This window comes from Diabrotica virgifera, chromosome 5 (genome assembly GCF_917563875.1).
Source record: "Diabrotica virgifera virgifera chromosome 5, PGI_DIABVI_V3a".
Classification (NCBI taxonomy): Eukaryota; Metazoa; Arthropoda; class Insecta; order Coleoptera; family Chrysomelidae; genus Diabrotica; species Diabrotica virgifera.
In genome coordinates, this window is record NC_065447.1 from 67398269 (window position 1) to 67424968 (window position 26700).

General features: G+C 33.0%; 1 protein-coding gene across 4 annotated transcripts in view; it reads right to left on the reverse strand.

Annotated features, from left to right (window-relative positions):
- Nucleotides 1-26700, reverse strand: part of LOC126884213 (zinc finger protein 664-like) — a 76207-nt gene that overhangs the window by 11397 nt on the left and 38110 nt on the right. For 3 of the 4 annotated variants that reach the window (XM_050650103.1, XM_050650102.1, XM_050650104.1), the window contains one exon: nucleotides 13371-13850. In XM_050650103.1, coding sequence (XP_050506060.1) covers nucleotides 13371-13850 — 480 coding nt within the window. Of the gene's footprint in view, nucleotides 1-13043; nucleotides 13851-26700 lie in introns of all 4 variants that reach the window. The other variant, XR_007697877.1, reaches the window with a different exon arrangement.

The window sequence follows — 26700 nt, forward strand, 5'->3', positions numbered from 1 at the left end:
ATACTTAACAATCGCAATAATTCTTTCCAACACGTCGGGCCAATATTTTTTTCCATTTCTAAAATCCGCAGGTGATGAGCATTAACAGTAATAGATGTCTCCATTTTTTTTAAATTTACCCAAGTGTTCATGTAACTGTTGTGTAAAATTGACGTTTCGTGTCTCTTCATTATCAAAGACAAGTGTTGCCAATCCGATAATCCATTTGCATCACAAAAAGTGTTACGAGTTTTAGAAAACAACAGAAACAAAATACAGAATCTTTAGAAATAGAGTAAATAAGCCAAGTTCTATCGACTTTTTCTCTATTTGCTAGATTTCTTACAAAGTAATCAAGGGCGGACCACGTTTAACCTATATTCTTGCTATCTCATTGGTGATTCTTTCGGGCCACAAACCAGGGTCGGACGGAATTATATCGACACCAGTCTCATTAAAGCCTTCATCGAAAGTGTCACTTGTAGCAGGTATTTCTATTTCGGTACCTGAAGTGGATTATTTAAGTTGCGTAGACGAGGATGGTGTCATCGCTTCATCGGGCTCTGCATCACTAGAAGCCGTTTTGCTGCTACAACCGCCGTCACTTATTGCAGGACCTGATGATACTGTGGTCGTCTCTATTGAAATTTCAGATGGTCCACTCACAGTTGCTGATATTAGGGATTCAAAATCTTGAGATTCGGCCGCATCGAGAGTCTCCGTGCCCTCCGTGGAATCTTAATTGTTTTGCAAGAAGTGCTTTAAAGATCCAGCCATTTTTTCCCTTTCTTGTAGTCTCAGTTTCTTTGGCTTGCGAAACGTCGCGCCTGAAGGTCTTTTTCTGTCATTTTGAGACAAAAAACTCTGAGGTACTTATGGGAATTAGGAATTAATTTCTAAAGTAGCACAATAATAAGCACCAAGTTTGCACATTTGAGTAGAAAGCAATTTATTCGAGCCCTTTCAGCTTTAAACCCTTTCAAAAACGAAGGCAGAAAAACTACTAAACTAATTTGGGTAATCTTTCATTTTAGGTAGCCGTAAGGTGACAAGAAAAAATGTTTGAATAAAACATGTGTAAGTAAGATTAACAATGAAGTTCTTAACAACTTACTTACTTAAGCCGTCCTCTTGTACCTTAAGGTCGGTGTCGAGGTTACTTCTTAACAAATAAAGACTATTATAAATCCAAATCCAGAACTTATACAAAAATGTGATTTAAGTTTATTTTTATTTTTTTTATTGAGCACGAAAATTGATTGTTAAATTTAAATTTGGCATACACATACGTACACATAGCTAACATGTCAAAGAAAAAAAGTGATAATTACGGATGCGTGCATTTGTCCTGCCTGGGGATGAGTTTCAGCGGATATGAAGAAATATTCGTTCAAAATAAGTCCGGAAGTGAATAAACCGACTAATTCTAAGCAACTTTTGTTGTATAGAGATTTTTCACATAGTCAATAAAAACTTTTAGAGTTATTTGCGAGTGAATATGTTCATTTTTTAACAAAAAAAACACGTTTTTATACGATTTTTCCCAAACTATAAGTATTTTATCGAAGAAACTATTCTTAGATAATAATATAGCTTATAAAAAAGTGAAAAAAAAATGGTGTACCTACATAAAATAGGAGCTCTGTGGACCCAATAGATTCACAATTATTGTAGCAAATGAAAAATAGGTTATATTCGTCAAATTCCAAATCGAATATTTCAACGTGAAATAACCAAAAAATTGAGCACTTTTCGGGGAAAACTCATCACAACCTTTTTAAAGTGTTCAAAAAAGCTTTATTCTTGTTTTTTAAAAAGGTTTCTAGCATCCAAAATCAGTAAGTTATTACACTCAAAATAAAGTTGGTCCCTTTTTTTTGGTAAAAAAGTATCGTGAAAATCTCCTAATTAGCATCCCAAATGAAATTAACAGTTACCGCTTCACAAGTTACTGTACTTATGTATTGTTTCTATATGACCTGTACGATTTGTCGTGAAAGTGCTTATTTCAGAAAGGGCTGTAAATGAAAGGGATTAAGCGATTGAAGGGATCGAAAGATCATGGACTATGCCGTACTTGCGTGAATCACCCTGTATGTATATCTAGATTTATGTTTGTAAAGTGCCCATTTGGATTTAAAAGTTGACGTGTCCCAGTATTTTTTATAATTTTCTAAAATAAGGACTCAAACAATTTTATTCCATAAGCAATTTCGTTACTTCATATTTTCAAAATTTCACCCTGTATTATGCATAATACACCCTACATGATAGTTCGTTGAAATCAGGTTGTTACGCAGCTTTTAAAAATATAAAAATATATAGCGTGCTCAATTAAAAATAAAGCTTATGGACTCTGCCGGACTTGCGTGAATCATTTATGTACACTTAAATTTATGTTTAAAAAGTGTACATTTTTATTTAGAAATCGACGTGTCTCAGAGTTTTTTATAATTTTTTGAAACAGGGGCATACATAATTGTATTCCATGAGTGCCTTGCACACTGGATATTATGAACTAACAAAAAGAGTTTTACAAAAATATATAAGCTTGTTTGAATTTTTCCGAAACAATGCAAATTTTCATCCTATATTGACTCCTCTATAATTGAAGAGATATTTGGGTAAAAACCATAATTATAAGCACTATCCTATAAATAAAGGGTAAAGGTTTTAAAGTTAAAGAGTTTTAAAAAATATAAGCTTGTTTGAATTTTTCTGAAACAATGCAAGCTTTCGTCCTCTATTGATTCCCCCATAATTAATGAAGAGATATTTGGGTAAAAAATAGTTATAATAGCACCATCCTATAAATAAAGGGTAAATGTTGATAGTATAAAATAAGGAACACTTAACATTTTATAAAAAATCAAACCGTTGAAATTGCAGTCAGCACGTATTCAGCACTTATTTTGTTAGAAAAAAAAGTAGTAAACAAAATATTAAACGATACAACACTTGACAAAATACAAATAACTTTAGATGTAAAAATTAATAGCATTACAGTAATAACTTGTTAGCTACCCTGACTTAAGTGAAACCAGAGATATCTCAAATCTTGTTGATTCGTTATTTGATAGGCGGTTTTAAAATTTTGTCGATTTGTCATTTTAGCGCAACACAATCTGAGACAATAAAATTACCGCCTGGCGCCTACACACTATTTTATTGCTCATCCAATGTATGTTTATATTTTTCACATGAAATCAGCAGATCAGCACATAGCTACAATTTATTTTGCATTAGGTATTTTTCTTATCTACAGTTTTGTCTACGGTGTAGGGAGTGGGTGTCTGTTATTTTTATGGGATTTTTTTATTTTATATCTAACAAGAATTTAAAGATTAATAATGTCATCCATACAAAACTGAATTATTTAATTTCTCAGCTTTTATTTTAAAATTAATTTTTGGTTTTTGTTTTTTTTTACAAATTTTTTGCAATTTTTGATCTTGGATTTTTGCGCCCCTAAAGGATGGCGCCCGTGTGCATTTCACACTTTGCACATATGGTAGCGGGGGCCCTGTACATTATACAGAAAGAAAAATAGTTACAACAGACAAAGAGATGAAACAAGCAATAAATTCCATGAAGAACAATAAAGCTGGAGGAAAAGGAGGAATTGTGGCGGAACTAATCAAATACGGAACAGAGAAATTAAGAAGAATGATATGCCGAATCATATACAAAAAAGGTAACGGAAAAGATTGCGAAAATTACAGAGATAAGCGTCATCGCTACAATGGGAAGACTGTATGGCAGGATCCTCAGGAATAAAATAGGGAGCGTTCAAGTATTACGTAACGCGATTTTTGACCACCCCTCCCCCCTACGTAACGCACTATAATGGGCGTTTAACTATTACGTAACGCAATTTTTGACCCCCCCCCCCCACCTGCGTTACGTAATACTTGAACAATCCCATAGAGAAAAATATAGAAGGTAAAATCGGAGAAGAACAAGCAGGTTTCACAGCAGGGAAATCATGCTAGATCATATCCATACAATACAACAGACAATAGAGAAAAAAAGAGCTACGAACAAATATGTACACATGGCGTTTATAGACCTTAGGAAGGCATACGACACCGTGCCAAGGAAAGAACTCTGCAAAGCAATGACTAAAATAGAGATACCACCTAACCTAACACAAGCAATCAAGAATATGTACAGGGGAAATGAAGTAAATATAAAAACCGGAAAAAAGGTAGTTGCTAACTTCAAAACAACAAAAGGATTACTACATGTAGGAAGGTCTTGAAAAGCAAGCGAAGAAAATGATTAAAACATCAAAATTAAAATTTCCCTCTGGTAATGTCAGTGATATGGTGAAATGAAGAGTGCCACATGTTGAAAGAGCACGAAGTAATTCTAGAAATGTTTGTTTTTATGATTTTCAAAATGAGTTATACGAATTGGGTACTAAAGAAGGGCGACTGCCACAGTTGTATAGCCGAAATTAATGTTCCATCTGCAAATAATCATTCATTTCTCTAGACATGGTTCCAAAACTCAACATTTCATTGCGCGAGTATATTAGAAAAACGTCTTGGTCGGGTGGGCAAGGCTATTAGCGATGTTCTTGCAAAAGTAAATGTTAAACAGATAAATGTAAATGTTAACAAAATGGAAAGTTTTGTAAATCCACAACAAATAGTAAGTACAGTAGTAGTAGTATTAATTCAGGCAAAAAACTCAATTCAGGTTAAACAAAATGTCTTTTGTTTTTAATTCAGTTCAATAAAAATCACACTTGTTGAATAGCTGTTGAAATTTTTATTGTTTTATTTAATCATTTTCTACTTTTACCGCTGGTCCTTGGTAATTGTATACAATTACCGGTAAAAGTAGATAATTGAAAATAATTTCCTACATTTACCGTCGACTCTGGTAATTGTATACAATTACCGGTAATTGTACACAATTACCAATTATCTACTTTTACCGTAACATATATATCTGTGGCTTGGTATAAGAAGTGCCTAAGTCATTTTTCCCCACTTTTGACCTTAGTGTCTTTAAAAAAGATAATGGTTTCAATGCAATACATCCTAAGTCTATCTAACCTTTAAAATAGCATCTTCAGAAGATCAAGAAATAGAAGATCTCCTCAAATTTTTTTTTTAAAATTGGTGCTATAAATGCTTATGTAGGCATTTTAATGCAATACATCCTAAGTATATCTAACCTTTAAAATAGCATCTTCAGATCTCCTCAAAATCTCTTTTAAAATTGGTGCTATAAATGCTTATGTAGACAGATGTTTTTTGTTTCCAAGAATGACATAGGCACTTCTTGTACCAAGCCACAGATATATCATTTAGAGTATCGCCCGCAAGTTGATTCGACAGGTTTCAGTTTTGCTTGTGTTAGGACGTAAGCGCCAGTTCTTAAAGTAGTCACTTATTGTAGTTAGGTCCTTGTTTAGAACTCGTTCTCCAACTTCTTTACTATTATCTTGGAATCCAATAGCCAGGTCGTCAGCATAAGCGAATTTTCTCGATTTTCTTTCAGGTATATCTGCCGTATGCAGCTTACAAAAAAGCACGAAATAACGATAATAATAGGAGACCTCAATGCGAAAGTGGGAAAAGGTAGATCTGAGAATATCATTGGAGAACATGGATTAGGTCAGCGAAATGAAAGAGGCGATAGGCTGTTTCAATTTTGTCAAGAACAGAATATTACTATTATGAATACATGGTTCAAATTACCTGCGCGCAGACTATACACATAGAAATCGGACAATGATAAAAATTGCGTCAGAAACCAAATAGACCCCTATTTAATGCAAATTGAAATCTAAAATATAAACTAACCTACACGCAATTCACGGTTCATATTACATCATGATCAACCAGAGATGCCGAAATAGCATACAAAGCGCAAAAACTTACCCCGGTGCAGATGTCCCCTCCGACCATACCTTGCTTGTCGCTAAATTTAAAAATACGTTAAAAAGCATCAAAAGAATGAAGAGAGAACAGAGATCAGACATGAGCTTACTCAAGGAAGTAGAAACAAAACAGAAGATATCACAAGAACTTAACCACGAATGTCGAGAACTTAACTTTAAATCTGACAAAAGAAAAATGATGTATCAGAAGAATCCGACGACCTAAACCAAATATGGAGAGAACTTAAGAATGTATTTATAAAAGCCGAAGACCACCTTAAACCCACAAATCAAAGATGCAAGAAACCATGGATAGCAAATGAAATATAAGAAATGATGAATGTAAGACGACAACACCAGAACAAAGACTGGAATAAATATACAGAAATACAAAGATTAATAAGAAAAATGACAGTGGAAGCAAAAGAAAAGTGGCTTGCAGAAACTTGCGAAGAGATAGAAGACCTACAGAATAAATAGGATGATAGACTTCTCCATAAGAAAATTAAAGAAATGTGTGGGATCAGAAACGCTCGGCAGAGTGGCACAATAACAAGCACGGATGATAGAATTCTGACCAGAATACAAGAAATAAGCGTTGGATGGCGAACATATATACAAAACCTATTCTCAGACAATAGAACAATAAATATTGATAGACAAACAAACATTGAAAATAACGACTTGCCCATCTTAACATCAAAAATAAAATACGCCTTAAAAAATATGAAAACTGGAAAAGCCTCTGGACCTGACTACGTTCATAGTGAAATTATACAACTTTTGGAAGAAGACAATTTATAACTATTGTCAAGACTCTTCAACAGTATATACAAGAGTGGTACAATTCCACAAGATTGGTTAAGGTCTACGTTTGTACCTATACCTAAATCAAACTGCGCAAAAAATGTAACGACTTACGATTAATAAGTCTAATGCCCCATATTCTGAAACTATTTAAAAAAATTATCGATAACAGAATTTACAAAAAATGCGAAAAAATATGGGTTCAGAACAATTTGGCTTTCGAAACGGTATGGACACTCGAGAAGCTTTGTTCAGTTTCATTGTTCTCATGCAAAAGTGTCGGGATCAACAAAAATATGTCTATTTGAGCTTTATAGACTATGAAAAGGCTTTTGACAAAGTCAAACATGATCAGCTAATAGGATGCTTGCAAAAAAAGAACCTGGATCAAAACGCCTCTGTTATAACAGAAATTTGTGATACTGAAACCATAAGCATCCAAAGAGGAGTTAGACAAGGTTGTATAATATCACCATTATTATTAAACTTGTACTCAGAGGAAATTTTTGCACGAGCTCTAGATGAAGCACAAGAAGATATAAAAGTCAATGGAAAAATCGTGAACAACATCAGGTACGCCGATAAGGTGAATGTAAAAAAACTAAAACAATGGTAATTTCAAAAAAGCACACACCAGTTATAAACATCCTAGTCAACAACAATATCGTTGAACAATTGAAAAAGTTTAAGTACCTAGGATGTTGAATACATGAAACCTTAGATCAAGAACAAGAGATTAAATGTAGAATAGAACAGGCAAGAAACACTTTCTTAAAGATACGACAGTTACTCATTGCCCGCAATCTTGATCTGTCCCTTCGATACCGCATGATAAAGTGTTATGTATATAGTGTACTGTTGCACGGGGTGGAAGCTTGGACGTTAATCGTCAGCTCGTTACGACGTTTCGAGAGCTTTAAGATGTGGGTATTTCGTCGTATGCTGAAAATTCCATGGACCGACCGCGTTAGAAATGAAGAAGTTTTAAGGCGTATGAACAGAGAACGTGAACTCACAGACATTGTCAAGAAACGTAAAACATCTTATCTTGGACACATATTTAGACACGACAGGTGTAACTTCCTTCAACTTATTATGGAAGGGAAAATAGAAGGAAGACGCGGCCCGGGTAGACGACAAATGACCTGGCTGCGCAACATGAAAGAATGGACAGGATTAGACTTTCAAAGTCTAATAAGAAAAGCCCAAATAGAGAAGCCTTTGCGGAAGTCATCGCCAACCTTCGCTAAGAAGACGGCGCCCAAAGAAGAATATCTGCCGTATAAAGGTTAAATACACTGCGCGTCATAGAAAACGGGCAACCTAAAATATGGGTCATTTTTCATGTCGCCTATCTCCTAAACCTGTTGTCAAATTTAAGTGATTTTTTGAATATGTTATAGCCTTATTCTTTGTCAATATCCATGTATTAATATTTTTGCTAAACAGGTAAATTTTCATTGTATATCGGGTGTACGTATCAAACTGTGTTTTTTTCTCAAAGTTCGCAACACCCTGTGGAATATTCTAGCATTTATAAAATACTGAAATTAAAACCCAACTATAGCCTCAGGTTTTCTTAACATTCTGTTTTTTGATTCACTCGCTTATGTTGGATAATACAAAAGTTATGTACTTTAACAACTAGCCATGTTCTTCATCAGTACAGGGTGTTATAAGTCTAAGGGGTGTTAGGGTCTAAATAAGTGCGACAAACTTTAAGGGGTAATTCTGCATTAAAAAATAATAACTGTTTGCTTTATAATCATATATCCGCAAATTTTTCGTTTCCGAGATACGGGATGTTAAATTTTTTTTTACAAACTGACGATTTATTTATTGCTTTAAAACCGGTTGAGATATGCAAATGAAATTTAGTAGGTTTTAAGAGATGGTTATTGCGCATTTTTTGACATGCAACCAAGAATTTTATATTCACCATTGGCGCCCATACGGGTAATTTGACCGATCATATTATTCGTATGCACGCCAATGGTGAATAAAAAATTCTTAATTGTATGTCAAAAAATGTTCAATATCTACGTCTTAAAACTCACCAAATTTCATTTGCATATCTCAACCGGTTTTAGGGTAATTAATAAATCGTCAGTTTGTAAGAAAAAATTCAACATCCTATATGTCGGAAATGAAGCATTTGCGGACATATGTTTATCAAACAGACGGTCATTATTTTTTCATGCAGAAATTAAAGTTTGTCGTACTTCTTTAGAAACACCCTGTACTGATAAAGAGCATGCCTAGTTTTTACAAGTACATAACTTTTGTATATTCCAACATAAGCGAATGAATCAAAAACAGAATGTTAAAAAAACCTGAGGCTCTAGTTGGGTTTTAATTTCAGTATTTTATAAATGGTAGAATATTCCACAGGGTGTTGCGAACTTTGAGAACAAAAACACAGTTTGATTCGTACATCCTGTATACAATGAAAATTTACCTGTTTAGCAAAAATATTACTACAGGGATATTGACAAAGAACAAGGCTATAACATATTCAAAAACTCACTTAAATCGGACAACAGGTTTAGGAGATACGCGACATCAAAAATTACCCATTTTTTAGGGTGCCCGTTTTCTATGACGCGCAGTTTAATAAAGGAGCCTTGAGGTAAGCCGTTGTTAAGTTTTCTAACGCTACTCCGTGCATCATTTATATAGGGTGAGGCAGATAAAGGGCCTATTAGAAATATCTCGAGAACTCAAGGTAACTGAATTATGAAAATTGGAATAATGGGGTTTTGAAGACTGATCTATTTAATGAAAATATTTTCATCTACTTGGTACTTCCTGTTATACCGGAAGTTGCTTATAACTTCGTTTTTTTAAATGGGACACCCTGTATATTTTGACATTTTTGGATTCTCCTCGATTTCTTCTTTCTTAAAATATAATGTTTTGTAACATTATACAGGGTAGGTTAAAATATAATTACGTTTTCTTATTAATTTCGTAGCAATATTCACACCCTGTAGGATTGTAGTAGTTTGACATAGTAAACTCTATTTATGTTCAAATGATTTTCAATATAGTCTACTATTGTTAGCAATTATTAGTATAGCTAAATTTTTAATTTTAGTATACAGGGTGGGTCTAAACTCGGAATGAGTATTTTCTGAGTTTTCTTAAATGGAACACCCTATATGTTAGTATTGTAATGAAATGATATTTCATGGTACTTTTTTATTTCTTAAGCATTCCCTATACCTAACTGCTTTAATTTGTGCTTAATTGTTAATCGCACCAACAATCTTAAATTCGATGGTATTTTGACAGTTCAACCATTATTGGCAATTTTAAGTATCAGTCTAGATTAATATGTACTTATTTCCAAAAAATTATTTGTGATTGAATATTTTCACGGCCAACCTAATACAATTTCACATATTTTGTGTTGCAATTAATGTTTTGCTTTAATCACCAATAACTCACAAATTAAAGCAGTTAGGTATAGGGAGTGCTGAAGTAATTAAAATGTACCATAAAACAACATTTCATTACAATACTAAAATACAGGGTGTTCCATTTAAGAAAACTCAGAAAATACTCATTCCGTGTTTCGACCAACCCTGTACACTAAAACGAAAAATTTAGCTATACTAATAATTGTTAACAATAGAAGACTATATTAAAAATCATTTGAAGATAAATAGAGTTTATTATGTCAAACTACTACAAGCTTACAGGGTGTGAATGTTGCTACGAAATTAATAAGAAAACGTAATTATCTTTTAACCTACCCTGTATAATATTACAAAACCTTATATTTGAAGAAAAAAGAAATCGAGGAGAATCCAAAAATGTAAAAATATACAGGGTGTCCCATTTAAAAAAACGAAGTTACAATCAACTTCCGGTATAACCGGAAGTAGCAAAGAGACCAAAATATTTTCATTAAATAGCTCACACCTCAAAACCCCTGTATAACAATTTTCATGATTTTCTTACCTTTAGTTCTCGAGATATTTCTAAAAGGCTCTTTATCTGCCTCACCCTGTATATACCTGAAACAGTCTGTTAGTTAGTAGATTGTTTATCAGCTGATACGTTTTGAGGCAGGGTATGATTTCCATCAACTTAATAAGGCCCTCTCTCCACACAGTGTCATAGGCAGCCGTAAGATCTATAAATGTTATGGCAGATTTTTCACGTCTTTCAAAGCCAGCTTCAATGAATGTAGTTAAGGACAGCACTTGGTCACAGCAGCTTCGTCCTCTTCTAAATCCAGCTTACTCAATTGGCACAGCGTCCTCAATGGTGTTCCATAGTCGGTTATATAAGAGTCGTTCTAGTAATTTATAACAGCAACTAAGGCGATAGGCCGGTAACTTTCAGGCAGCTTGTTGTCTTTGCCAGGCTTCTGGATTGCGATACTTTTTGTTCTTTTGAATTCTGGGGGTAGCACAGCTGTAGTCACAATGTCGCTAAAGAACTTTTTGAGCCACTATCGTGTTTTTGTACCAGTGTGGACTATAAAATCAGGATACATTTCATCGAAACCAGCATACAATGATTTCATTGAAATATGCGGAAGATACACATTAGCATTAGAGCATTCACGAAATGATTCAAAACATTTTTTTGGGAAGTTTAATGTTTATTTACAAATTAAAAATAAAAATAACAAAAATAAATTTCAAAGGTATAAAGTTTTACTGTTAATTTATTAGGATTTCTCACTTGTACAATTTTACGATTTTTTATACTAAAAGGTCCAACTTTCCTTTAACCTGCATTTCATTATCAAATATTTATACACCAGAGTATACAACACGATTTTCTAGATATAAATATTTTCAGTTTTAAGAGAAAAAAGTGAGCCGCACACACCGTACCTAGTACAGTAGACTCCCTCTAAAACAAGAACTGAAATGGCGGACTAATTACCTCGTTAAGAGCGGCTCTCGTTATATCAGACAACAATATTGTGCATACTATCACCACTGAAATGTTTTGATGCCTCTTACGTAGTTTATTAAGGTACGTATCCATACAAGGGTGAACGACGCTCCGTGTAGCTGCTCAAATGGATACAGCATGCGCTCCCCAAATATTAACCGCAAACCGGTTGAATCGAAGAGGGTGAGCGCCGAGCAGCGTTCAACAACGTATCCACTATGTGGAGCTGCTACAACAAGGGGGGCCACCTTTGTATGGATACGTACCTTTAGGTGTCGATCGTCGACCTCAACAATGAAATTTGGCCATCGTAAATTGTAAATTTCCTACAATATTCAATATCGGTCGATGGATAAACAAGAAGGAAGAAGTTTATTACCGGCGGTGGAATTAACTACAGCACTGGTCTCAATAAGCACATAGATGTTGGGCATTCCTGTATACAGGCAGTTATGGTATTTATTTATGGCCATCACCACGCGAAAAACAGGTAAAGAAACATATTCTTCGATTTCATTTTTCCTCGTTATAACCAAATATGCCTCGTTATAGAGGTGGCCTAGTTAAATGAGAATTCAATGGGACATCTAGTGTACCTCGTTATAACCGAAACCTCGTAATACCCGTGTTCGTTATACAGAGAGTCTACTGGAGTAACTTCTGCCGCAGCGAAAACATACATTAGACCAAATTTTTGTAAATTACAATAAAGCTACTTCATACAACAAAGGCGCTTCTCCAGTGTGAACTTTCAAATGTGTCTTCAAACTGCTTGTGAAGCGAAACTGCTTTAAACAAATTTCACACTTATAAGGTTTTTCTCCAGTATGCACTTGCAAATGTGTTTTCAAACTAATTGCGTGACTAAACTCTTTAAAACAAATTTCACACTTGTACGGATTTTCTCCAGTGTGAACTTTCAAATGTGACTTTAAATGATGTGCTTGAATAAACTGCTTAAAACAAATTTCACACCTATAAGGCTTTTCTCCAGTGTGTACTTTCAAATGTGTTTTCAAATTACTCGTTTGACTAAACTTTTTAAAACAAATTTCACACTTGTAAGGCGCTTCTCCAGTGTGCACTCTTAAATGTAGTTTCAAATCTCTTGCTCCAATAAACTGCTTAAAACAAATTTCACACTTGTAAGGCTTTTCCCCAGTGTGCACTCTCAAATGTGTTTTTAAGTCTTTTGCGTGAACAAACTGCTTAAAACAAATTTCACACTTATAAGGTTTTTCGCCAGTGTGCATTTTTAAATGTGTTTTCAAATTACTTGTTTGACTGAACTGTTTGAAACAGATTTCACACTTGTAAGGTATTTCTCCAGTAAGCACTTGCAAATGTGTTTTCAAACCAATTGCTTGACTAAACTCTTTAAAACAAGTTTCACACTTATAAGGTTTTTCCCCAGTGTGCACTCTTAAATGCGTTTTCAAGTCACTTGCTTGAATAAACTGCTTAGAACAAATTTCACACTGGTAAGGCTTTTCTCCAGTGTGCACTCTTAAATGTATTTTCAATGAACCTGCTGTACTAAGTTGCTTAAAACAAATTTTACACTTGTAAGTTTTTTGTACAGTGTGCGTTTTTAAATGTGTTTTCAAACTATTTGTTTGATTAAACTCTTTATCACACCTTTAAGGTTTTTCCCCAGTGTGCAGTCTTAAATGTGTTTTCAAATTACTTGTTTTACTGAACTGTTTAAAACAAATTTCACACTTGTAAGGCTTTTCTCCAGTGTGCACTCTCAAATGCGTTTTCAAGTCACTTGCTTGAATAAACTGCTTAGAACAAATTTCACAATCGTAAGGTTTTTCTCCAGTGTGCACTTTCAAATGATATTTCAAGCTAGTTGCGCGAATAAACTCTCTAAAACAAAATTCACACTTGTAAGATTTTTCTTCAGTGTGTATTTTCAAATGTGTTTTCAAATTACGTTTTAGACTAAACTGTTTAAAACAAATTTCACACTTATAAGACGCTTCTCTAGTGTGAACTTTCAAATGTGTTTTTAAATGATGTGCTCGACTAAACTGCTTTAAACAAATTTCACACTTGAAAGGCTTTTCTCCAGAGTGTATTTTTATATGTCGTCTCAAAGAACATGCATGGTTAAATTGTTTAAAACAAATTTTACATTCACAAACAGATTTTTTTAATATTGTTTCTTCAGCATCTGCGCTTATTTTTTGTTCTGTAGGGCAAGCAACTTCAGTTTTCATGATATCCATTCCGTTCTGGGAAAAACCTAAAATAAAAATAAAAACAATGTAATGATATGCCTTCACCACGACATCTACAGCACAGAAACGAGAGAACCATTGGCGCTCCAACATCCGCGCAACGCGATACCCCACTCATTTCCACTTCTCCCAAGCATTCGAGGTAGGGCGACCGAGAGCGTACTTAAACTCTTCGGTACGGTGATGCACCCATGTGCATCATGCTTGACTGTCCGCTACGTACGATGATGCACACGGGTGCATCATGAGCTGGCGTTCGCCAGCTAGTCCAGGTTTTGCACAATCTTACTCAAAAAGGACCCCTTTTAACAAATTTATATGTTGCCAGTACCAAAAGTGGGTCAAAAATTTTTTATACGTTTTTTTTTGTTTTTTCCTAAAATTATTTTTTTTGCATGGAACAAAGTTTTTTTTAGGTTTTTTGGATCATTCCAAACAGAAAAGGTCTGTACTGACTTTTCTCTAAAGTTGATAGTTTTTGACATATAAGCGATTAAAAATTGAAAAATTGCGAAATCGGCCATTTTTAACCCTCAAAAACTATGTGAAAAACTGAAAATTTGAATGTTGCCAAGATAGGTAGATATTCTTTAAACATCGATTGGTGAAATCCCGAAGAGTTTTTTGCAATACAATGTTCAAAACTCCTTTGTTTTTTAATTGCTAATTAAGCGTGCGCGACACTATTTTCCACCGTTGCATGTGTATACAGTATGGTGCAAATGAAAGGAATAAATTCGTTATTTCGTAAACCGGCGACTTTAAGGAAAAAGCCCGAAACAGGTCGATTTTTATTTTTAAGTTATGATATTGTGGCATATATGGTGTACTAGTGACGTCATCCATCTGGGCGTGATGACGTAATCAATGATTTTTTTAAATGAGAATAGGAGTCGTGTACTAGCTCATTTGAAAGGTTCTTCAATTCTCTATTTAGTAATATAAACATTTACAATTCAAAATACATTTTACTGCTTTCACAAATCAGAAAATAAAGTTTATTTCACAAATAACCATTGCTTTTCGCTTAAATTAAATGTTCAAACTTCCAAGAGGCAGGTGGCTGGCGGGAGCTGGCTTGAACATTGAATTTAATCGAAAAGCAATGCTTATTTGTGAAATAAACATTTTTTAGTTTTCGGGTAACGTTAAAATGTATTTTGAATTAAATAAATTACATACATTCTTCTTTTTTTTCAATAATTTAATTAAATTTTTTTTTGGACACTGTATAAATAATTATGTAAATGTTTATATTACTGAATAGAGAATTGAAGAACCTTTCAAATGAGATAGCACACGACCCCTATTCTCATTTAAAAAAATCATCGATTACGTCATCACGCCCAGATGGATGACGTCACTATTATACCATATATGCCACAATATCATAACTTAAAAATAAAAATCGACCTGTTTCGGGATTTTTGCTTAAAGTCGCCGGTTTACGAAATAACGAATTTATTCCTTTCATTTGCACCATACTGTATACACATGCAACGGTGGAAAATAGTGTCGCGCACGCTTGATTAGCAATTAAAAAACAAAGGAGTTTTGAATATTGTATTGCAAAAAACTCTTCGGGATTTCATCAACCGATGTTTAAAGAATATCTACCTACATTGGCAACATTCAAATTTTCAGTTTTTCACATAGTTTTTGAGGATTAAAAATGGCCGATTTCGCAATTTTTCAATTTTTAATCGCTTATATGTCAAAAACTATCAACTTTAGAGAAAAGTCATCAAAGACCTTTTCTGTTTGGAATGATCCAAAAAACCTAAAAAAACTTTGTTCCATGCAAAAAAAATAATTTTAGGAAAAAAAAACGTTTAAAAAATTTTTGACCCACTTTTGGTCCTGACAACATGCAAATTTGTTAAAAGGGGCCTTTTGAGTAAGACTGCAAAAAATCCGAATCGGAATATTTTTCCTAGCGGATGCGTAGTGGCTTTCTGGACTAAGCGAGTAAGCGCGCGAATCCGTATATAAGGTGCGACCTGCCGTATGACGATCCGGCGCGAAGGTGTTAAGGAGACTACCGAACAGGATTGCCAGGTCTGATTTGATGTCGTCAGTAGTTTTGCTTTCAAAAAATCAGTAGCCATCAGTAGATTTTTTAAGCCATTTATAATACAGTAAAACCTGTGTTAACGGCCACCTGTTAAAATCGGCCACTTCTATTAACGGCCAGTTTAAAATTCTCCAAACTAATTATATTATGTAGAACTGGTATCTACGGTCACCTCTATATTACGGACGCGGCCAAGTAATCTCATATTTTTAAAGCCTTCATAGAAATTTACATAGATATGTACTATTTATTTATTTGGTCTTTTATATAATATATAGTGAGCGCGTAAAAGTTGAAATAAAATATTTTTTTGTGAGTGGGTCACTTTGGAAAAAAATCCCGAAATGGGTTATTTTAAATTTTTAGATTATAGATTTTTTGGCGTGTATAGCGATGATTTTTTTAAATAATTTGTGTGTTCGCTTATTTGAAAGGTTGTTCAATTCTCTATTCAGTGTAATAAACATTTATTGCTTCAAACATTAAAATAATTATTTATAAAGGATACAAAAAAACTATTGAATTAAATGACACAAAAAGAGGCATGTAGGTATGTAATTTACTTAATTCAAAATACATTTTACTGTTACCAGAAAATATCAAAAAATATTTATTTGCTAAATAAATATTGTTTTTCGCTTAAATTCAATGTTAAAGCTTCCACCCACCTACCTCTTAGCAGTCTGAACATTTAATTTATAGGGGAGTGCAATTAGAACGAAAAGATACAATGTTTCGGAAAAAATCAAACAAGGTTATCTATATTTTTCTAAAACTTTTTTTGTTAGTTATGTTAAAGTAAAAAGTTCTACTCACAAATTTCGCCGCTAATTGTTTATTAATTGTTTAAACAATAACAATTGTTTTGTATAAATAATGTTAAGAATATGGGTGAACTCAACATTTTATTTTGATAAAAAATGTTTTTATTTTAGTTTTGATTATGCAGAACCCGAATCTGACATTACAATTTGCAAATTCAAAAGGGCGGATTCAAAATGGCGGATTTTTTCCTAAAAATCTTTAAAAAGTAGTTGTAAAATCAGAATTTTTTTATAAAACGTGTTTGTTTACATATATGTGGATATTTTTGAGAGGTTGCTGAACCTGAATCAAATTTTGATAATTTAAATTATAAAATGGCAGATCCAAAATGGCGGATAACTTAAAAAATAGTTGTTAAATCATAATTTCTTTACTTACTTACTAACTTAAGCCGTCCTCTTGTACCTTACGGTGTCGAGGATTGGATCATAATTTCTTTACAACATGTATTTATTTCTACATATACTTATTTTTGAGAGCTTTGATAAACCTAACTTAAATGTTAACATTATAAACTATAAAATGGCGGATCCAAAATGCGGATTTTCTAAAAAGAACATAAAAAAGAACATTTTTCTAAAACATTTATTGTCTTTATTTTTAACAGGTTGTTGAATCTGAATTAAAGATTAAAAATTTAAATTTCAAAACGGCGGATCCAAAATGGCGGATATTTAAATGAAAAACAAGTAGAATCCAATCAAACAAATATGGAATTTCATTCTTAAAAAGATAAACAAATAATTTTCACAATAATATTAAAAATTAAAATGTATTAGAAATAATATTAAAAAAAAAACAAATTTTCGATTAGAAGGATATAATTACATATTGGAACATAGTTTTTAATTCCAAACAACTTTTCTTTATAAATATTTTCGATATTGTGAAACATAAAGGTACTTTACTCTTGAGTGAAATTCATATTTTTTAACATACCTCGTACAAAATTAACAAAATTTGATATTTGATGGTTGCATCTTATGTTATATACGATGCAGAGTATTTTATAAGGAATAACTTTTTTCGTAAAACTGATATTAAAAAAGTTATCAATAGGTTCCAAGTTACGCAGACATACTGTATAAGAGCTAAAAAATTTTTTTTGTTAAACATTTATTGTTGTTGACGCTTATTATTAAATGTATTTTAGGTAAGTTTTACAGAAAAAAGTTTTGATTACTCTGTATATACATTTTTTCAGCTGGTAATTTTCGGTTTTTGTATTACATTTTTGTTATCTTTCTTAGTTTTCTCAAAAATATATTGTTTATTTCATTTTTAAACTAAAGTAATTCAGTGATTTTTAAAGATTATGTTCCCAGCTTTAAAAAAATCGCAAAAAAATTGTATTAGATTTATTCAAACTTGAGTAACACCGTCTTAAAATGGTGGGAATTCTGTAAAACTACGAAGTTTTCAAAAATTACATTTTTTGAGACATCGTATTATTTGAATTAAATTTTTCAAATTTTTTTGAATGAAACATCGTTTAGTAAGATGATTGAGAGGTAAGTTGTGCAAATTTGAGAGTTTTATAAGTAAAACTGTATTAGTTACACATTTTTAAATCATTTTAAACAAAATTCATGTAAGGCTCACTTTTCGCCCACACCGTACTTATGTCTATACATTTTATTTCTTTATATTACAACCATAAGATAGCTTATTTCATCCTCTTTCATATCCAATTTTTAAAACTTCTTTTGATCCATTAGTTAAAGAATTACATTAAAAAAACTCAACCGTGCAATTCTTCCAACGCTAGTTTACAGTGCGCCAATATGTGTGAGAAGAGTGACTTTAGCGTTATAAATAAAAAATTACAGAAGCTAGAGATTTAATTTTAGAAAAATCTTTATAAAAGGTTTTTTTTTGTAAAATTTTCTGAATTTTTCAATGGTCAAGTCAGTTTTTTTTCTAAAAATTATATTTTCGGAGTTATTTAAAAAAACATCTTACTTCGCTGTTCATTTGTTTAATAAAAAATGAAGCACCCACTTCTCGAGTAGAACTTTTTGATATGTTGTTTATTAAACATTTCTTAATGCAATTACAAAAAGTTTTATCTTGTTTGATTTTTTCCGAAGTGAAAATATAAATGCATTCCCCTATTAAGCGAAAAGCAATGTTTATTTATCAAATAAACATTTCTTTTCTCTTTTCTCAGAGCAGTAAAATGTATTTTGAATTAAATTTCATACATTCTTCTTTTTGTGTCAATAAATTTATTTATTTTTTTGGACACCCTGTATAAATAATTGTATTAATATTTATAATCATTAGTAGAATGGCAGAGGATAGGATAGTACGAATAGCACGAGATAAGTCACCAAATGGACGAAGAAGTATTGGCATACCAAGAAAAAGATGGTGCGATAACTTAAACAATTTAGGAGGCTAATATTGAAGAAGAAACAGGCTCTAAAGCCTACATACAAGAAGGAAGAAGAAGTTTATATTACTGAATAGATAATTGAATAACCTTTCAAATAAGCTAGAATACGACCACTATTCTTATTAAAAAAATTATCAATGACGTCATCACGCCCAGATGGATGACGTCAGTAGCATGATATATATGCCAAAAAATTATAATTTAAAAATGAAAATCAACCTGTTTGGGTATGTTTTTCCAAAATCGCCCATTAACGATAAAATGAATTTATTCCAACCTTTACGTGCTCACTGTATATTATTTGTTATTACCTGACCACGAGTTTATTAAATAAAAACTTTTTCAATTCCTGGGTTTGTCGATCTGTTATACAGGGTGTCCCGAAAAGATTGGTCATAAATTATACCACATATTCTGGGGTCAAAAATAGGTTGATTGAACCTCACTTACCTATATACAATAGTGTACAAAAAAAAGTTACAGCCCTTTGAAGTTACAAAATGAAAATCGATTTTTTTTTCATATATCGAAAACTCTTTAGAGATTTTTTATTGAAAATGGACATGTGGAATTTTTATGGCATCAACATCTTAAAAAAAATTAAAGTCAAATTTGAGCACCCCATAAAAAATTATTTAAGTTAAATTATTATTGTGGCACCATTAGTTAAACACAATGATTTTAAAACTTTTTTGCCTCTTAGTACTTTTTTGATAAGCCAGTGTTTAACGAGATATTTTGAATATTTGTCGAGTCCACCACATATTTAGTCCAAGTAATGAAGCTTAAAATAGGACAAAACCTCGCAATTTTTACAGAATGGATCGATTTGCTTGAAAATTTGAGAATAAGTAGTGGATAGACCAAGGATCAAAATCTATATGATGCGGAAAGGTGCTTTGACTATGGGGGTGGTTGGCACCCCATCACGGGGGTGGAATTTTTTTTTTATATTTTGACCGCAAAAGTTGGTAAAAACATTCATTCTAAGCAAAAAACGTTCTATACATTTTTTTCATAAAATTAATAGTTTTCGATTTATTCGCTATCAAAAGTGTTAGTTTTAAATCGAAAAGATTAATGTTTTTAATCAGTTTTCTGCTAATAACTCAAAAAGTTATGGTTTTATCAAAACAACTTTACTTAACAAAAATGTGCCTTTTGAAAAAATAAATAAAACTGTTTTTTTTTTATTTTCTTTAAGACCAATAGTAATCGAGTTATACTTTATTATATGTTAGCTCTTCTTCGTCAAATGCTAAATATTGTAGTTTCAAAGTCAAAAGACGGGAAAAATATGCATTTTTCGAGTATAATTTGTTAAAACTAATTTAAAGTATTTAAACATATCTATCCACAGAAATAAAAAAAGTCTCTACCTCAAAATTAAGTGACTTATAATGAATAGAATGTCAGTCCCTATTTTTTCCAGCGAAAAAGTGATCGGAATCAACCCCATAATCACCACTCTAATTAAAATTAGTCATTTACCTTATCTTGTCTTCTTTATTTATGTATTATTAATATTCTAGAAGTATGACCGGCTTAGAATTATTAGTTTTAAAAGAATGGAGTTAAAAGCGAATAACGAATTTTTGTAGTTTGGTAAAAAATTCCCTTTTCTTCCGAATAGAAAGAGTAGCATCACAGACACGAAAAAATGTTTTAATATCAAATTGTAGCTTACTTAGTTTCCAAGAAATTGGTTTGCAAAAATTTTTTCTACGGCAAAAATTGAGTGAGCTATTGATAATTATAACTTGTAGTAACATGCAAAAACCACCTTTACCAACCCTTTCAAAGTCATCTCTTTTTGCGACTGAGGATATTAGATGGATTTAATATCAATAGCCTTATAGATAGTTTAAAAACCTACAAAATTGTTTTTTACCAAATTTTCTAAGATAAAAAATAAAAAAGTTAAAAAAGGAGAAATCCAATTGGAAGCATAATAATGTAAGTTAGCGGTGTTTTTAGTCATTGGCCTTATCCATTCTTCTTTATTTATGTATTATTAATAGATCCTAGAAGTTTGACTGGCTTAGAATAATTAGTTTTTAAAAAACTGGAGTTAAAAGCGAATAACGAATTATTGCAGTTTGGTAAAAAATGCCACTTTCTTCAGAATAGAAAGATTAGCATCAGAGATACAAAAAAATGTTTCAATATTAAAATGTAGGTTATTTAATTCCGAAGAACTTGGTTTGAAAAATTTTTTTCTACGGTAAAAATTGAGTGAATTGTAAATGAGTAAGTAATCGAAAAACATTGAATTTATCGATATAAAACTAACACTTTCGATAGCGAATAAATCGAAAACTATTAATTTTAGTAAAAAAATGTATAGAACATTTTTTGCTTAGAATGAATGTTTTTATCAACTTTTGCGGTCAAAATATAATAAAAAATTTCCACCTCCAGATGGGGTGGCAACCACCCCCATGGTAAAAACGCCTTTCGGCATCATATAGATTTTGATCCTTGGACTATCCACTACTTATTCTCAAATTTTCAAGCAAATCGATTCATTCTGTAAAAATTGCGAGGTGAACAGCTTCGGTTCCTGGACTAATTTGCATATGGTTAAGTATGATTATAGACACCTGTTAATAATCTCAAAATTTATTTATAACTTACATTTTTTGGTATATTTTGAAAAAGAAGCCAGATCTCGATAAAAGGTGACTTATCAAAAAAAGACTAGGAGGCAAAAAAGTTTTAAAAACACTGTGTTTAACTAATGGTACCACAATAATAGTTTAATTTTAACGTACACAAACATTTGGAGGGTTTAAAGGAACAAAACCCCCATAAAATTTTTATGTAAATATATTAAAAAAGAAGCCGCATCTCGATAAAAACTGGCTTATCGAAAAACTACTAAGAGGCAAAAAAGTTTTAAAAACGTTGTGTTTAACTAATGGTACCACAATAATGCATTAATTGGAAGGTTCACAAAAGTTTGGGGCGGTTTAAGGGAACAAAACCCCCATAAAATTTTATGGAGTGGACATATTTTACTATAATTTTGTTTTAAGATGTTCCTGCCATAAGAATGATACATGTCCTTTTTTTAATAAAAAATCTCTAATAGTTTTTGATATATTGAAAAAAATCGATTTTCATTTTGTAACTTCAAAGGGCTGTAACTTTTTTTATGAGCACATTTGTACTAAGGTAAGTTAGGTTCAACCGAACTATTTTTGACCCCAGAATGTGTGGTATAATTTATGACCATTCTTTTCGGGACACCCTGTATATAAAACACATTATTATTGCTTGCCGTTTCGGCTACTTGCCATTTTCAAAAGCACTTTAATTATATAAACATTAGGTATGTACATACTTCACTTTATATTAAATATACATACATTTTATGTTTACACTTTTTGCTAGTTTGTAATTTGCAAAAGTGATATTTTGATCAAATTGAATGAAATGTACAAATCTTGGAAAAAGAACAGACTAGTACAGAATTACAGAACAAAACTACAACAAAAGATATTATACAGTAGTACTAAAGACAAAAATTACCCATTTCTTTTAACAAAAAATAAAGTAGGTACCTATCTATTCATCAGATCATCATCATCATGGTGCTACAGCCCTTAGAGGGCCTCGACCTTCTCAAGCGTTCTACGCCATTCTGTTCTGTCCCTTGCCTGCACTTTCCAGTTGCCGACTCCGATCTTCTCGGCATCTTGTGTTACCCCGTCCATCCACCTCAACTTTGGTCTACCCCGTCTTCTCATTCCCACGGGATGAGCTGTTAGAATCCTTTTTATCATATTTGATTCAGGGGCTCGGGCTACATGTCCTGCCCACTGCAGGCGATTTCGCTTAATTATAGTGATAATATCTTTTCCACCAAACGTTTGCTTGTAGATATTCTGCAGTTCAAAGTTATATCTACGCCTCCATATTCCGTTCTCACAAACCGCTCCGAATATCTTGCGTAGTACCTTTCTTTCAAAAATTGATAGAGCGGATTCATCTGTTTTAGTTAGCGTCCATGCCTCTGAACCATATGTGAGAACGGGGACTATCAATGTTCTATACAGCCTTATACGAGTTTTTTGAGACAGACGTTTGTTAAATAAGTACTTTGATAGACCATGATAACACCTGTTTGCAATTATTATTCGCCTTTTTATTTCCTCAGATGTGTCATTATTGGGGTTAACCGATGTCCCTAGATATATGAACTCTTTGACCGCTTCGAAGTTTTGGTCATTGATGATTAGATCTGCATCAACATTTCCAGCTCTTGTGTTTGTGTTGGTCGCCATGAATTTTGTTTTATTTTCATTTATATGTAACCCCATCAGTTCTGCTGCTGCTACTAGATCGGTTAGGATTTCCGCAGTTCTCGCACTGGTTCTTGTTATAATGTCAACGTCATCTGCATATGCAAGAATTTGGACTGATCTATTAAATATTGTTCCTCTGCTATCTAAATTAGCGTCTCGTACAACTTTTTCTAAGGCTACATTAAAAAGCTGACACGCCAGCGCATCTCCCTGCCTTAACCCCTTATGTATTTCGAATGGGGTTGACGAGTCGTTTTGAATTTTTACTGCTGATAGCATCTTCGCCATTGTCACTTTTATCATAGATATGAGTTTTTTTGGTATTCCCAACTCATTCATAGCATTGTAAAGACTTGGTCTTAAGACACTGTCATATGCCGCTTTAAAATCGACAAAAATATGGTACCTATCTATGTTAAACTCTTGCGCTTTTTCGAGGATCTGTCGTAGTGTAAAGATCTGGTTAATGGTTGAACGTCCGCGCCTGAATCCTGCCTGATATTCTCCTAGAAACGTTTCGGTATAGGGCTTCAATCTCTCGTGTAAAATGTTTGACAATATCTTGTATGCTGTATTTAGGAGAGTTATTCCGCGGTAATTATTGCATTCCAGTTGGTTTCCCTTTTTGTGTAACGGGCATATTAAGCCTAAACTCCATTCTTCAGGCATTTGCTCCTCAGACCAAATTTTTCAAACAATTTCTCGCATCACCTTGGTGATCTGCTCTCCACCGTGCTTAAATAACTCTGCTGGGATGCCATCGCTGCCTGGAGATTTGTGGTTCCTTAGTTTTTCAATAGATATTTTCACTTCTTCTACCGAGGGGGGTTCCACGAGCTCCTCATTTCGGTATTCCAGCTCTATGTTGTTAGTAGGTTACCCTTCCAGCAACTCTTGAAAGTGCCGTACCCATCGTAACAGGATATCATCTTTGTTGGTAAGTAAGTTACCTTCCTTATCATTGCAATAATTGATTCTCGGTTTGAATCCTTTTCTAACAGTATTTATTTGATGGTAGAACTTTCTTGTTTCTCCGTGACTCATATCGCTTTCAAGCCGTTCTAATATGTCATTTTCTGAGTCTCGTTTCTTTTTTCCTCTCTTCTTAAGTTTTTGTATCTATCTACTGTTGTCCTAGTTTTCCGTTGTTGCATGGTCCTAAATGCCTCGTTCTTCTCATCTGTTATTTTTCTATTCATCAGATACTCATAAATTTTATCCGAGGCGTCACAATACCCGATGGTTTGCCGGTTTGGTTGTATCTATTGTATCAGTATTCCTAAATTGGAAACACATGGCACATTTGGTCTATTGAAAACAAAGCAATTCTCTCTCGACGCAAGAGTCCCTTGTTATCTTAAGGCTAACCACTTGACATCATTATTACCAAGAAAATTCTAAACAGCCCAAAATTTAGGTAAAGTGAAACGAAAGAATTTTAACACGTTGTTGGATGTTGGATTTTGAATTTTTTTAGATTTTTCAGTAGAAGTTTCAGTAGATCGGTAAATTGGTGTTCAAATCAGTAGGTTTTATACAGTTTTCAGTAGATCAGTGGATTGGAGTTCGAATTGGTAGGTCTACTGAAAAATCAGTAGACCTGGTAACCCTGCTACCGAACGGAGAATGATCAGGGGCGGGATTACGAACACTCGATGCGAGATCGCAAAACGAACCGTAGGCAAACTCGATGCGAATACGCATCGAAGCCAAAAAGTGATTACGAACTGGGTTCGAGTAGACTATCAGAAAATGATCGGCTATTATCGTATTTTTGAACCTACGGGATAATATTTCGAACAAATGGCATGATTTGCATGTTACCTGCCAAGGAATTTCTCTCATTAACCTCAATAATTATTACAATAGAATATAAAATAAAGTTTTTATTACATGTTTAATTATTATAAACGTTTATTTTATATTCTAAAGATGATACAGTGATAACGTGTACCTAGATATATAAATATATGATTTTCGAACTTGAGTAGAATTTGAGATTAATTATAATTTTTTACCGTTATTAAAGATTAAATGGCCAGGGAAAGATGGGAGACGTTATATAAAAATATTACTAAAGGTCGTAATGGTCACTGCTAACTACCTATTCCCTTCATCGAATTCTGTCTCAGAGTATTCCTTATCTTACCTTTTCGCCATTAAATCTTACTCTGTAAATATTACATACAAGGATAAAAATTAACCATGGACGTTTCCTTCACATCTTTTTCAAAAAGGGAATAAGTATTAGAGAACTTCTGTCAGTGTAATGAGTGTAATAATTTATAACACCTCACTGGGAGATTTAAACAATATATTTTTTTAATGTTCAAAACATGAGAATTATTATTAAAATCGTATAATCTAAATATCGTTTGATTAACGATTTACATTACATATTTTTAAATTGAAGAAATCAAAGTAAGAAGTAAGTAGGTTATGTCGTTATGTATGTATTCACTTTTCTTAATTTTTATACTTGGACCGGCAAGAGAGAAAGTGTTATAGGAGATCTATCAGAGAGAGAAAGATAGTTCGAGTTGGTAACTCGACAGGGTCGTAGGTATTGAGCAGTGCCTTCGAGTTGACTCGCATCGACAACGTAGGGAAAGAGGTTTCGTAATCACTCCCTACGGTAAAACTTGGAGAATACGATGCGTATCGAGTGTACGTAATTCGGGCCCTGATCAGTCTTGCAGCGACCAGCTCTAGCCTCCCTGGCCAGTGGCGATACCCCACTCATTTCCATTTCTCCCAAACATTCGAGGTAGGGCGACCGAGAGCATACTTAACCTTTTCACTGCGGCTATTCTCTGTCCTTTTAGTCGTGATAGCACAGTACCTCATTATAAATTCAAAAATGAGTCCGAAATACTAGAGCAGGGGTGACCAGTTAGTTTCCCTGAGGGTCCGTTTCGAAAACCTATGACACTTCCGGGGTCCGGATTTATGCTGCCTGTATCTCACTGTTCTGATTCGGTTCCTTTGTGGATTCTTGTTAAAAAATATCACCTATAAACAAATCAGAAGGGTGCCGGGCGAAATTTTTGGGCAGAAATTCTTTAATATATTTTTTAACAAATTCAAAACATCTCCTTTTTTGCCCGCGAAAATATGTTTTTAGCATTTTTGGGTCATCTTAAATAAAAATAGATCTGTCATTTTATTAAAACTTAAGAGTTTTCAATCATCGCAAATGCATATTTTCGCATTTTTCAGATTTTAAATCGCTTATAACTCGAAAACCA